Raw genomic sequence first — 15,114 nt, forward strand, 5'->3', positions numbered from 1 at the left:
GAAAAGTTCTGCCTTGTTTCACAGACACTGCGTCTCGATACAGTCGACAGAGAGTGAGTGACATACGTGGTGCCTCACCTTCCTTGTATCCCACAGGGCTTTAAGCAGTAGTTTATCCTCACCTTGAAGATTATCTTGCATTGGAATGGAGAATGAGAAAACTGGGAAGCAAAGCAGAAAGGAGTCACAGAAATTCAGCAAGGAATGGAGGCAGAGAACAAGTCAATATACCCTTTAAAAATCATCAGTGTGTGACTGCACAGTAACCTCTTACAGCTGTCGAATGGGGGCTACGTCAACCCCAGCTCCCACTGTGCATTCAATATCACACTGCATTCACTCATCTGCTCCTCACCCACAAAGGCACACGCCAGACCAAATGTTCTCCAATACCAGGGAGATCAAGGAACAGGCACACAGGAGAGCTGTGAAATGAAGGGAAACATTCTACCTCTCTCTCTAACCTGAATGTATTCACCAGTGCTCAGATACAGCTTTTACATCCACCGTCTCCAGGATCTCAACCCCCACAGACTCAATACAGACCGAGTCAAACACGGACCTTCTGAGCTACACTCTGTACAGACCGAGTCAAACACGGACCTTCTGAGCTACACTCTGTACAGACCGAGACAAACACGGACCTTCTGAGCTACACTCTGTACAGACCGAGACAAACACGGACCTTCTGAGCTACACTCTGTACAGACCGAGTCAAACACGGACCTTCTGAGCTACACTCTGTACAGACCGAGTCAAACACGGACCTTCTGAGCTACACTCTGTACAGACCGAGACAAACACGGACCTTCTGAGCTACACTCTGTACAGACCGAGTCAAACACGGACCTTCTGAGCTACACTCTGTACAGACCGAGACAAACACGGACCTTCTGAGCTACACTCTGTACAGACCGAGTCAAACACGGACCTTCTGAGCTACACTCTGTACAGACCGAGACAAACACGGACCTTCTGAGCTACACTCTGTACAGACCGAGTCAAACACGGACCTTCTGAGCTACACTCTGTACAGACCGAGACAAACACGGACCTTCTGAGCTACACTCTGTACAGACCGAGACAAACACGGATCTTCTGAGCTACACTCTGTACAGACCGAGTCAAACACGGACCTTCTGAGCTACACTCTGTACAGACCGAGTCAAACACGGACCTTCTGAGCTACACTCTGTACAGACCGAGACAAACACGGACCTTCTGAGCTACACTCTGTACAGACCGAGTCAAACACGGACCTTCTGAGCTACACTCTGTACAGACCGAGACAAACACGGACCTTCTGAGCTACACTCTGTACAGACCGAGTCAAACACGGACCTTCTGAGCTACACTCTGTACAGACCGAGACAAACACGGACCTTCTGAGCTACACTCTGTACAGACCGAGACAAACACGGACCTTCTGAGCTACACTCAATACAGACCGAGACAAACACGGACCTTCTGAGCTACACTCTGTACAGACCGAGACAAACACGGACCTTCTGAGCTACACTCTGTACAGACCGAGTCAAACACGGACCTTCTGAGCTACACTCTGTACAGACCGAGTCAAACACGGACCTTCTGAGCTACACTCTGTACAGACCGAGACAAACACGGACCTTCTGAGCTACACTCTGTACAGACCGAGACAAACACGGACCTTCTGAGCTACACTCTGTACAGACCGAGTCAAACACGGACCTTCTGAGCTACACTCTGTACAGACCGAGTCAAACACGGACCTTCTGAGCTACACTCTGTACAGACCGAGACAAACACGGACCTTCTGAGCTACACTCTGTACAGACCGAGTCAAACACGGACCTTCTGAGCTACACTCTGTACAGACCGAGTCAAACACGGACCTTCTGAGCTACACTCTGTACAGACCGAGTCAAACACGGACCTTCTGAGCTACACTCTGTACAGACCGAGTCAAACACGGACCTTCTGAGCTACACTCTGTACAGACCGAGTCAAACACGGACCTTCTGAGCTACACTCTGTACAGACCGAGACAAACACGGACCTTCTGAGCTACACTCTGTACAGACCGAGACAAACACGGACCTTCTGAGCTACACTCTGTACAGACCGAGTCAAACACGGACCTTCTGAGCTACACTCTGTACAGACCGAGACAAACACGGACCTTCTGAGCTACACTCTGTACAGACCGAGTCAAACACGGACCTTCTGAGCTACACTCTGTACAGACCGAGTCAAACACGGACCTTCTGAGCTACACTCTGTACAGACCGAGTCAAACACGGACCTTCTGAGCTACACTCTGTACAGACCGAGACAAACACGGACCTTCTGAGCTACACTCTGTACAGACCGAGACAAACACGGACCTTCTGAGCTACACTCTGTACAGACCGAGACAAACACGGACCTTCTGAGCTACACTCTGTACAGACCGAGTCAAACACGGACCTTCTGAGCTACACTCTGTACAGACCGAGTCAAACACGGACCTTCTGAGCTACACTCTGTACAGACCGAGTCAAACACGGACCTTCTGAGCTACACTCTGTACAGACCGAGTCAAACACGGACCTTCTGAGCTACACTCTGTACAGACCGAGACAAACACGGACCTTCTGAGCTACACTCTGTACAGACCGAGACAAACACGGATCTTCTGAGCTACACTCTGTACAGACCGAGTCAAACACGGACCTTCTGAGCTACACTCTGTACAGACCGAGTCAAACACGGACCTTCTGAGCTACACTCTGTACAGACCGAGACAAACACGGACCTTCTGAGCTACACTCTGTACAGACCGAGTCAAACACGGACCTTCTGAGCTACACTCTGTACAGACCGAGTCAAACACGGACCTTCTGAGCTACACTCTGTACAGACTGAGTCAAACACGGACCTTCTGAGCTACACTCTGTACAGACCGAGTCAAACACGGACCTTCTGAGCTACACTCTGTACAGACCGAGACAAACACGGACCTTCTGAGCTACACTCTGTACAGACCGAGTCAAACACGGACCTTCTGAGCTACACTCTGTACAGACCGAGTCAAACACGGACCTTCTGAGCTACACTCTGTACAGACCGAGACAAACACGGACCTTCTGAGCTACACTCTGTACAGACCGAGTCAAACACGGACCTTCTGAGCTACACTCTGTACAGACCGAGACAAACACGGACCTTCTGAGCTACACTCTGTACAGACCGAGTCAAACACGGACCTTCTGAGCTACACTCTGTACAGACCGAGTCAAACACGGACCTTCTGAGCTACACTCTGTACAGACCGAGTCAAACACGGACCTTCTGAGCTACACTCTGTACAGACCGAGTCAAACACGGACCTTCTGAGCTACACTCTGTACAGACCGAGTCAAACACGGACCTTCTGAGCTACACTCTGTACAGACCGAGACAAACACGGACCTTCTGAGCTACACTCTGTACAGACCGAGACAAACACGGACCTTCTGAGCTACACTCTGTACAGACCGAGTCAAACACGGACCTTCTGAGCTACACTCTGTACAGACCGAGACAAACACGGACCTTCTGAGCTACACTCTGTACAGACCGAGTCAAACACGGACCTTCTGAGCTACACTCTGTACAGACCGAGTCAAACACGGACCTTCTGAGCTACACTCTGTACAGACCGAGACAAACACGGACCTTCTGAGCTACACTCTGTACAGACCGAGTCAAACACGGACCTTCTGAGCTACACTCTGTACAGACCGAGTCAAACACGGACCTTCTGAGCTACACTCTGTACAGACCGAGTCAAACACGGACCTTCTGAGCTACACTCTGTACAGACCGAGTCAAACACGGACCTTCTGAGCTACACTCTGTACAGACCGAGTCAAACACGGACCTTCTGAGCTACACTCTGTACAGACCGAGACAAACACGGACCTTCTGAGCTACACTCTGTACAGACCGAGACAAACACGGACCTTCTGAGCTACACTCTGTACAGACCGAGACAAACACGGACCTTCTGAGCTACACTCTGTACAGACCGAGACAAACACGGACCTTCTGAGCTACACTCTGTACAGACCGAGTCAAACACGGACCTTCTGAGCTACACTCTGTACAGACCGAGTCAAACACGGACCTTCTGAGCTACACTCTGTACAGACCGAGACAAACACGGACCTTCTGAGCTACACTCTGTACAGACCGAGTCAAACACGGACCTTCTGAGCTACACTCTGTACAGACCGAGTCAAACACGGACCTTCTGAGCTACACTCTGTACAGACCGAGACAAACACGGACCTTCTGAGCTACACTCTGTACAGACCGAGTCAAACACGGACCTTCTGAGCTACACTCTGTACAGACCGAGACAAACACGGACCTTCTGAGCTACACTCTGTACAGACCGAGACAAACACGGACCTTCTGAGCTACACTCTGTACAGACCGAGACAAACACGGACCTTCTGAGCTACACTCTGTACAGACCGAGACAAACACGGACCTTCTGAGCTACACTCTGTACAGACCGAGTCAAACACGGACCTTCTGAGCTACACTCTGTACAGACCGAGACAAACACGGACCTTCTGAGCTACACTCTGTACAGAGTAATGGAACTTCTGACCTTTTGTCAGTTGCACATCTCCCATGCCAGGTGAACTGTGGGGAGAGGGGGCCAGTAAAGGATCTCAGGTGTGCAATGCAGCAAGGACTAGGTCCATACCTTTCAGACCAGGGTTGTCCAACCTTTTCGGGCAAAGGGCCAGATTATGATTTTTGCTCAGCCACGGGGGCCGGTGAGCAAATTTCAAAAAATAAAGGCATTAAAAATTTATCTTACTGCTAAAAACAACAATAAATTTGCATCTTTGTGAAGAAGATTTAAATGAGAAAAGCAGTTTATTGACTTACTTTCTTGTCACTATAATGAAAACTGATTTAGTGAGATACCTGGCATTGTTTTTGCTTTAATAATTAGTCAATCTCTACCCGCACACTTAATGTCGAGATGCAGCGTGTTCTGGATAGTTGTCCATCTTTCAGGAGAGACCTTGAACTCTCTCCCCGTCTCCCCACACTCTGTGTGTGTGTATCTCATTCTCTCTTCCACCTCCCCCACCCTCCCTTCCAGAACTAGGGGACACAGATAGAAAGTTTTGTGCAATAGATGCAGGGGTATATGGGGAAGTACATTTGTTACACAGCGGGTGGGAATGACCTGGAGTTCACTGCCCACAAGGGTGGTGGAAGCCGAGACAATCAATGACTTCAAGAGGAAGTTGGATGGATACCTGAGAGAAATAGACTTGCAGGACAACGGGGATCAAGCCAGGAAGTGGGACTGACTGCATAGCTCTGTAGAGAGAAGGCATGGACTCAATGGGCTGAATGGCTCCTTCTTTGCCCTAAGTAAATGACTATTTGACTCTCTCTCCCGTCTCCCTCTCCCTGTTCCCCCACTCTCCCCCTCTCCATTCCCCTCTCCCTCTCTCTGTTCCCCACCCTCTCCATTCCCCTCTCCCTCTCTCTGTTCCCCACCCTCTCCATTCCCCTCTCCCTCTCTCTGTTCCCCACCCTCTCCATTCCCTTCTCCCTCTCTCTGTTCCCCACCCTCTCCATTCCCTCTGTTCCCCACCCTCTCCATTCCCCCTCCTCTCCCCCTCTCCATTCCCCTCTCCCCCTCTGTTTCCCCCCTCCCTCTCTCTGTTCCCCACCCTGTTTACCCCCCCCCCCTCTCTGTATCTCACCCCCCCTCTCTATTCCCCACCCCCTCCCTCTCTCTGTACCCCACCCCCTCCCTCTCTCTGTACCCCACCCCCTCCCCCTCTCTGTCCCCCCTCCTCTCCCTCTCTCTGTTCCCCACCCTCTCCCCCACTCTGTACCCCACCCTCTGTTCCCCACCCCCTCCCTCTCTCTGTTCCCCACCCTCTCCCCCTCTGTACCCCACCCTCTCCCCCTCTGTGTTCCCCACCCTCTGTCCCCCATCCTCTCCCTCTGTTCTCCACCCCCTCCCTCTCTCTGTTCCCCACCTTCAGCCCCCTCACTGTTCCCCACCCCCTCCCTCTCTCTGTTCCCCACCCTCTCCCCCTCTCTGTTCCCCACCCTCTCCCCCTCTCTGTTCCCCACCTTCAGCCCCCTCTCTGTATCTCTCCGACCCCCACCGCCCACCCTGACTCTCCACCCTGGTGTCTGCAATGTTCCTGGCTGCCCGGTCAAAGTTCCCTGCTCTCTCTGTCCCTCTGTTCCTCGCTTTCTCTCTGTCTCTCTCCCCCTTTTGCTCTCTGTCACCTTTTTTGTCCCTCTCTCTGTTCCCCTTCCTCTCCCTCTCTCTGTCCCCCCTCCTCTCTCTCTCACTGTTGCCCCCCCTTTCCCTCTCTCTGTCCCCCCTCCTCTCCCTCTCTCTGTTCCCCCCCCTCTCCCTTCCCCCCCCCTCTCTCTGTCCCCCCTCCTCTCCCTCTCTGTATCTCTCCCCCCCTCTCTGTTCCCCACCCCCTCCCCCTCTCTGACCCCCACCCTCTCCCCCTCTCTGACCCCCACCCTCTCCCCCTCTCTGAACCCCACCCTCTCCCCCTCTCTGAACCCCACCCTCTCCCTCTCTCTGAACCTCACCCTCGCCCTCTCTCTGTACCCCACCCTCGCCCTCTCTCTGTACCCCACCCTCGCCCTCTCTCTGTACCCCACCCTCGCCCTCTCTGTCAGTTCGCCACCCTTTCTCTCTGTGACCCCCCCCCCTCACACAGTTGCAGAGAGTGGAACAGTCAGTCGTTAGTGGGTCAGTTTGGTTTTAAAACATGGCACTGTCCGATTCACCACTGACAGCTGCTGATACAGGGAAAAGCCGTTTCACAACAGTCTCGGGCTTTTCTGGTGGGCTTTTGAAAAAAAACATCAGAAGCTGCCAGAAAACCCCGAGGCTGTTGTGAAACTGACAGTGTGATGTTTTTAAAAAGGCTGCTCTGTAAGAAGATGACAAAGGGACATTTTTAATCGGCAGTCACAGTGAGGATGAGGAACGGCCCCAGGAACAGTTTACATCCACCGGCCGGCTGGAAACATTTGTCGGGTCGGATCCTGGACAACTCTTGCGTTTTAGACACACTTACGTTTGCCAAGGCTGTCCAATTCTCCATCCACGAAACCTGTTGCCAAAACGAAAAGAAAGTTAAAATGATCTGGAATCAGAGAATCTCACAGCACAGAGGGAGGACATTCGGTCTGTCCTGTCTGTACCAGCTCTTTGAAAGGGATTTATATAGCACCTTTCATGACACCCGGACAACTCAAAGTGCATCAAAGGCAATGAAGTACTTTTTGAAATGTAGTCACTGTTGTAATGTAGGACATGCAGCAGCCAATATGCACACAGCAAGATCCCACGAACAGCAATGTGATAAAGACCAGATCATTTTTTTTGTGATATTGTATGAGGGATAAATATTGGCCAGGACACTGTGGCTCACTCCCCTGCTTCTTCCAAATAGTGGCATGGGATCCTTTACAGCCACCCGAGCGAGAAGGAGGGCCTGGGTTTAACGTCTCATCCGAAAGGTGGCACCTCAGACAGTGCAGCAGTTCCTCAGCACTGCATGGGAATGTCGGCCTTAATTTTGGTGCTCAAGCCCTGGAGTGGGACTTGAACCCGAACCTTGTGACTCAGAGGCAAGCATGCGACACACTGAGCCACAATAGCTATTCAACTAATCCCATACTCTCTGCTCTTTCCCCATTGCCCTCTACACTCCTTTTCAAGTGGTTCTCTAATTTCCTTTTGAAAGTTACTGTTTAATCTACTCAGGCAGCACATTCCAGATCACGTGGAAAATAAATTCTCCTCTCACCGTGGATATCCCTGTGTATCCACGGTAATCCAGTCTACATTCTGAGCATTAATAACACAAGCAGCTCAATCGCAGCAGTTATTCCCCTGGAGCCTGCCGACTTGAGGTGCTGAGGTACAACATCTCTGTCAAAATCTCACTCCAACCTACCCGACCAGGAATTGCAACCATTACTACCACGAACCCTGTGCTGTACCTGTCCTGGGAGTGTTTGATGGGGACAGTGTAGAGGGAGCTTTACTCTGTATCTAACCCCGTGCTGTACCTGTCCTGGGAGTGTTTGATGGGGACAGTGTGGGAGGGAGCTTTACTCTGTATCTAACCCCCGTGCTGTACCTGTCCTGGGAGTGTTTGATGGGGGACAGTGTAGAGGGAGCTTTACTCTGTATCTAACCCCCGTGCTGTCCCTGTCCTGGGAGTGTTTGATGGGGGACAGTGTAGAGGGAGCTTTACTCTGTATCTAACCCCGTGCTGTACCTGTCCTGGGAGTGTTTGATGGGGGACAGTGTAGAGGGAGCTTTACTCTGTATCTAACCCCTGTGCTGTGCCTGTCCTGGGAGTGTTTGATGGGACAGTGTAGAGGGAGCTTTACTCTGTATCTAACCCCAGTGCTGTACCTGTCCTGGGAGTGTTTGATGGGGACAGTGTAGAGGGAGATTTACTCTGTATCTAACCCCTGTGCTGTACCTGTCCTGGGAGTGTTTGATGGGACAGTGTAGAGGGAGCTTTACTCTGTATCTAACCCTGTGCTGTACCTGTTCTGGGAGTGTTTGATGGGGACAGTGTAGAGGGAGCTTTACTCTGTATCTAACCCTGTGCTGTACCTGTCCTGGGAGTGTTTGATGGTGACAGTGTAGAGGGAGCTTTACTTCTTTACAGAGGGTGGTGAGTGCCTGGAACTTACTGCCGGGGGAGGTGGTGGAAGCAGGTACGATAATGACGTTTAAGAGGCATCTTGACAAATACATGAATAGGATGGGATTAGAGGGATACGGTCCCCGGAAGTGCAGAAGGTTTTGGTTTAGGCAGGCATCAAGATCGGCGCAGGCTTGGAGGGCCGAATGGCCTGTTCCTGTGCTGTACTGTTCTTTGTACTCTGTATCAAACCCCGTGCTGTACCCGACATTGGAGTGGGACAGTGGTACACGGTCAGACTTGGGAAAAGTGAGCTGATAGAGTTCAGGAGGCTGTTCTTCATATAAAGAATGGGTTTGCTAATGTGATGGAGGAGTGGAGATTGACTGGCCTCCCTGGATAGATCAATGAACTGCATAATCCTCTATACCTCGCCCTATACTTTCACCCTGAAAAAGAAAAAATATTCTGTCCCGAATGAAATGTAATTTTAGAGCCGCATTTTTGAGCCAAGTAGATTTGTGATGCAGTGTGCATGATGCAAGCACAGATCCCAGGTGTTTAAGGACCACGTGCCGTCCCACTGCTCCACCCAGCTTCTCTGGGCAGTTCAATCAATGATAATCTGAAAAGGGAATGTGGCAAAAATCAGCTCTGTTCAGCATTTTGGTTTTAACACACACAGACAACTTGCACATGGAGAACTTCTGTTTAACAACAACCCTTTAACACTTACCACTTCTCTTGGTTTGGCTCAGCACATTCTGGCCAGGGCTGGCAAAGGGACTTGCTGCATTCGGATTGTTGACACTCGTGTGCAGGGCAGAATCAGAGTTTGTTCTGCAAAAAGAATAAATGTCAAACCCTACTCCAGAAGCTAACGTCAGAGAGAAAACTGTTGGAACTGGGCCTGTCAGTATGTGAGGGAGACAGGGTGGTTGGGCGGGGGGGTGGAAGCAAGTTCACGGTGGGGGGGGCGGGGGGAGGAGCCAAGAGGGGTAGTGGGAGGGAACCAAAAGGGGTCGCGGGGTGGGAAGGGAGGACAAGAGGGGGACCGGAAGGGTAGTATGGGGGACCAAGGGGCTGTGGGGGGGGGGGGGGGGGGAAAGAGGAGAGTGAGGGGGGGGGAAACAGAGAGGGGGCGTGGGGTGGGGATGGGGCAACCAAGAGGGGGTGCGGGGGACCAAGAGGGGGTGCAGGGATAGGGGATATGGAAAGAAAGGTAGCAAGGGAAAGAGAGTGTGCAAGAGGACGAGGCACATACAAAGCTAGAGAGAGAAAAAAGGTAGAGAGAGGGATATTTAGAATTTAGAACATTACAGCGCAGTACAGGCCCTTCGGCCCTCGATGTTGCGCCGACCTGTGAAACCATCTGACCTACACTATTCCATTTTCATCCATGTGTCTATCCAATGTCCACTTAAATGCCCTTAAAGTTGGCGAATCTACTACTGTTGCAGGCAGGGCGCTCCACGCCCCTACTACTCTCTGAGTAAAGAAACTACCTCTGACATCTGTCCTATATCTATCACCCCTCAACTTAAAGCTATGTCCCCTCGTGTTTGCCATCACCATCCGAGGAAAAAGGTTCTCACTATCCACCCTGTCCAACCCTCTGATTATCTTATATGTCTCTATTAAGTCACCTCTCATCCTCCTTCTCTCCAACGAAAACAACCTCAAGTCCCTCAGCCTTTCCTCGTAAGACCTTCCCTCCATACCAGGCAACATCCTAGTAAATCTCCTCTGCACCCTTTCCATAGCTTCCACATCCTTCCTATAATGCGGTGACCAGAACTGCACGCAATACTCCAGGTGCGGTCTCACCAGAGTTTTGAACAGCTGCAGCATGACCTCGTGGCTCCGAAACTCGATCCCCCTACTAATAAAAGCTAACACACCATATGCCTTCTTAACAGCCCTATTAACCTGGTTAGCAACCTTCAGGGATTTATGCACCTGGACACCAAGATCTCTCTGTTCATCTACAGTACCAAGAATCCTCCCATTAGCCCAGTACTCTGCATTCCTGTTACTCCTTCCAAAGTGAATCACCTCACACTTTTCCGCATTAAACTCCATTTGCCATCTCTCAGCCCAGCTCTGCAGCCTATCTATGTCTCTCTGTACCCGACAACATCCTTCGGCACTATCCACAACTCCACCGACCTTAGTGTCATCCGCAAATTTACTAACCCACCCTTCTACACCCTCTTCCAGGTCATTTATAAAAATGACAAACAGCAGTGGCCCCAAAACAGATCCTTGCGGTACACCACTAGTAACTAAACTCCAGGATGAACATTTGCCATCAACCACCACCCTCTGTCTTCTTTCAGCTAGCCAATTTCTGATCCAAAGCTCTAAATCACCTTCAACCCCATACTTGCGTATTTTCTGCAATAGCCTACCGTGGGGAACTTTATCAAACGCCTTACTGAAATCCATATACACCACATCCACTGCTTTACCCTCATCCACCTGTTTGGTCACCTTCTCGAAAAACTCAATAAGGTTTGTGAGGCACGACCTACCCGTCACAAAACCGTGCTGACTATCTCTAATGTACTTATTCTTTTCAAGATGATTATAAATCCTGTCTCTTATAACCTTTTCCAACATTTTACCCACAACCGAAGTAAGGCTCACAGGTCTATAATTACCAGGGCTGTCTCTACTCCCCTTCTTGAACAAGGGGACAACATTTGCAATCCTCCAGTCTTCCGGCACTATTCCTGTCGACAATGACGACATAAAGATCAAGGACAAAGGCTCTGCAATCTCCTCCCTAGCTTCCCAGAGAATCCTAGGATAAATCCCATCTGGCCCAGGGGACTTATCTATTTTCACACTTTCAATGTACATTCGTACACACACTCATGCACTACACAACTGAGGTGAAACCCTGCATCAGAGTTTTTCGAGGAGGTGACCAAGAGGATTGACAAGGGCAGGGCGATGGACGTTGTCTACATGGACTTTAGCAAGGCCTTTGACAAAGTTCCGCATGGTAGGCTGGTCCAGAAGGTTTGAACACATGGGATCCAGGGTGAGCTAGCAAACTGGATACAAAATTGGCTTGGTGATAGGAGGCAGAGGGTGGTAGTGGAGGTTTGTTTTTCAGATTGGAGGCCAGTGACCAGTGGTGTGCCGCAGGGATTGGTGCTGGGCCCTCTGTTGTTTGTCATACATATTAATGACCTGGATGTGAATGTAAGGGGAATGAGTAGTAAGTTTGCAGATGACACCAAAATTAGTGGTATAGTGGACAGTGAAGAAGGTTGTCTAAAGTTACAACAAGATCTAGATCAACTGGGAAAGTGGGCAAGGGAGTGGCAAATGGAATTTAACGCAGACAAGTGTGAAGTGATGCATTTTGGGAAGTTAAACTAGGGTAGGACATTTACAGCGAATGGCAGGGCCCTGGGGAGTGTTCTTGAGCAGAGAGACCTTGGGGTGCAAGTACATAGTTCCCTGAAAGTGGCAACACAGGTAGACAGGGTGGTGAAGAAGGCGTATGGCATGCTTGCATTCATCGGCCGAGGCATTGAGTACAAGAGTTGGGACGTCATGTTACAGTTGTACATAACGTTGGTTAGGCCGCATTTGGAGTACTGTGTGCAGTTCTGGTCGCTGCACTACAGGAAAGATGTGATTAAGCTAGAGAGGGTGCAGAAAAGATTCACAAGGATGTTGCCTGGTTTGGAGGGCTTGAGTTATAAAGAGAGATTGGATAGGCTGGGTCTGTTTTCCCTGGAGCGAAAGAGGCTGTGTGGGGACATGATAGAGACATATAAAATTATGAGAGACATTGATAGAGTAGATAGCGAGAGTCTGTTTCCCATGGTAAGGGTGACTAAAACTAGAGGGCACAGATTTAAGGTGAGAGGGAGGAGGTTTAAAGGGGAATGAGCTGCCTGAGGAAGTGGTGGAGGCAGGAACAGTAGCAACATTTAAGAGGCATCTAGACAGGTACTTGAATGAGCAAGGCATAGAGGGATATGGAATTAATGCAGGCAGGTGGGATTAGTATAGATAGGCATTATGGTCGGCATGGACACGGTGGGCCGAAGGGCCTGTTTCTATGCTGTACGACTCTATGAGAACTGAGTCCCACTCATAACAATAACCCTTTTGCACCCTCGAAGATACTGACAGATCTGCTGTCGATGACCAGAAGGTCCAATTGTCGTTTGCAATGACATCCGGTAATACTAGAAATGTAATTATATAAGAACAGAGGCAGAGGTTGCATTAAAGACATGAACCCAGTGCAGCTCACAACACATCCATCATGGAAACAGGACTCAATACAGCTTGGCACAGTGGCAGCCCTTCCGCCTCTGAAGCAAAAGGTCATGGATACAAGTCCCACTGCAGCACCCAAGCCATAGTCCTGGCTCTATTCCAAGCAGCCCTGGAACAGTATCATCCAAAACCATTGAGACTTCCTGCTGCCCCAGAGTGTGACGTGATCAGGTCGAGACCTCTGGTAGGAGGGGCTGCAGAGCAGGGCGAGGTGTGAGGAGTAACAGTTCACCTGTTCAGGGCTGATGTTAATCCAAATCGATGTCCTTTCTCCAGTGGGAAGTTGCACCAAGGCGGGGCGTTCCTTTAGGAGAGGGGGAAAAAGAAATAAAGCACATTAAAACATGGCAGAAAAGAGGATGGAGGAGGCGGCTCAGGTAGCGGGGAGAGGCTCCCAATTTTCCAAGAATTTAAAGGGAAATGACAGCACAGGACAGCAAGATGTTACAAGCAGAGATCAGGGCAAACAAGTAGAGCCACATAGAAAAAGAGCGCGCGAGAGGGAGAGCGCGCGAGAGGGAGAGCGCGCGAGAGGGAGAGAGGGAGAGCGCGCGGGAGGGAGAGAGGGAGAGCGCGCGGGAGGGAGAGAGGGAGAGCGCGCGGGAGGGAGAGAGGGAGAGCGCGCGGGAGGGAGAGAGGGAGAGCGCGCGGGAGGGAGAGAGGGAGAGCGCGCGGGCGGGAGACAGAGAGCGGGCGGGAGACAGAGAGCGGGCGGGAGACAGAGAGCGGGCGGGAGACAGAGAGCGGGCGCGGGAGACAGAGAGCGGGCGCGGGAGACAGAGAGCGGGCGCGGGAGACAGAGAGCGGGCGCGGGAGACAGAGAGCGGGCGCGGGAGACAGAGAGCGGGCGCGGGAGACAGAGAGCGGGCGCGGGAGACAGAGAGCGGGCGCGGGAGACAGAGAGCGGGCGCGGGAGACAGAGAGCGGGCGCGGGAGACAGAGAGCGGGCGCGGGAGACAGAGAGCGGGCGCGGGAGACAGAGAGCGGGCGCGGGAGACAGAGAGCGGGCGCGGGAGACAGAGAGCGGGCGCGGGAGACAGAGAGCGGGCGCGGGAGACAGAGAGCGGGCGCGGGAGACAGAGAGCGGGCGCGGGAGACAGAGAGCGGGCGCGGGAGACAGAGAGCGGGCGCGGGAGACAGAGAGCGGGCGCGGGAGACAGAGAGCGGGCGCGGGAGACAGAGAGCGGGCGCGGGAGACAGAGAGCGGGCGCGGGAGACAGAGAGCGGGCGCGGGAGACAGAGAGCGGGCGCGGGAGACAGAGAGCGGGCGCGGGAGACAGAGAGCGGGCGCGGGAGACAGAGAGCGGGCGCGGGAGACAGAGAGCGGGCGCGGGAGACAGAGAGCGGGCGCGGGAGACAGAGAGCGGGCGCGGGAGACAGAGAGCGGGCGCGGGAGACAGAGAGCGGGCGCGGGAGACAGAGAGCGGGCGCGGGAGACAGAGAGCGGGCGCGGGAGACAGAGAGCGGGCGCGGGAGACAGAGAGCGGGCGCGGGAGACAGAGAGCGGGCGCGGGAGACAGAGAGCGGGCGCGGGAGACAGAGAGCGGGCGCGGGAGACAGAGAGCGGGCGCGGGAGACAGAGAGCGGGCGCGGGAGACAGAGAGCGGGCGCGGGAGACAGAGAGCGGGCGCGGGAGACAGAGAGCGGGCGCGGGAGACAGAGAGCGGGCGCGGGAGACAGAGAGCGGGCGCGGGAGACAGAGAGCGGGCGCGGGAGACAGAGAGCGGGCGCGGGAGACAGAGAGCGGGCGCGGGAGACAGAGAGCGGGCGCGGGAGACAGAGAGCGGGCGCGGGAGACAGAGAGCGGGCGCGGGAGACAGAGAGCGGGCGCGGGAGACAGAGAGCGGGCGCGGGAGACAGAGAGCGGGCGCGGGAGACAGAGAGCGGGCGCGGGAGACAGAGAGCGGGCGCGGGAGACAGAGAGCGGGCGCGGGAGACAGAGAGCGGGCGCGGGAGACAGAGAGCGGGCGCGGGAGACAGAGAGCGGGCGCGGGAGACAGAGAGCGGGCGCGGGAGACAGAGAGCGGGCGCGGGAGACAGAGAGCGGGCGCGGGAGACAGAGAGCGGGCGCGGGAGACAGAGAGCGGGCGCGGGAGACAGAGAGCGCGCGCGGGAG

At 53.1% G+C, this 15,114-nt stretch overlaps 1 protein-coding gene across 5 annotated transcripts in view; it reads right to left on the bottom strand.

The window, feature by feature from the left end:
* LOC137356811 (CREB-regulated transcription coactivator 2-like) overlaps positions 1 to 15,114 on the bottom strand; it is a 174,773-nt gene that overhangs the window by 59,817 nt on the left and 99,842 nt on the right. For all 5 annotated transcript variants that reach the window (XR_010971111.1, XR_010971110.1, XM_068022603.1 and 2 more), the window contains exons 5-8: positions 13,231 to 13,302; positions 9,427 to 9,530; positions 7,101 to 7,136; positions 79 to 161 (exon numbers count right to left, since the gene is read on the bottom strand). Coding sequence is in view for 3 of the 5 variants with exons in the window: in XM_068022603.1 (XP_067878704.1) it covers positions 79 to 161; positions 7,101 to 7,136; positions 9,427 to 9,530; positions 13,231 to 13,302 (295 nt within the window). In the remaining 2 variants the exon portion in view is untranslated. The remainder of the gene's footprint in view (positions 1 to 78; positions 162 to 7,100; positions 7,137 to 9,426; positions 9,531 to 13,230; positions 13,303 to 15,114) is intronic.

The sequence above is a fragment of the Heterodontus francisci genome, chromosome 46 (genome assembly GCF_036365525.1).
Source record: "Heterodontus francisci isolate sHetFra1 chromosome 46, sHetFra1.hap1, whole genome shotgun sequence".
NCBI classification, from domain to species: Eukaryota; Metazoa; Chordata; class Chondrichthyes; order Heterodontiformes; family Heterodontidae; genus Heterodontus; species Heterodontus francisci.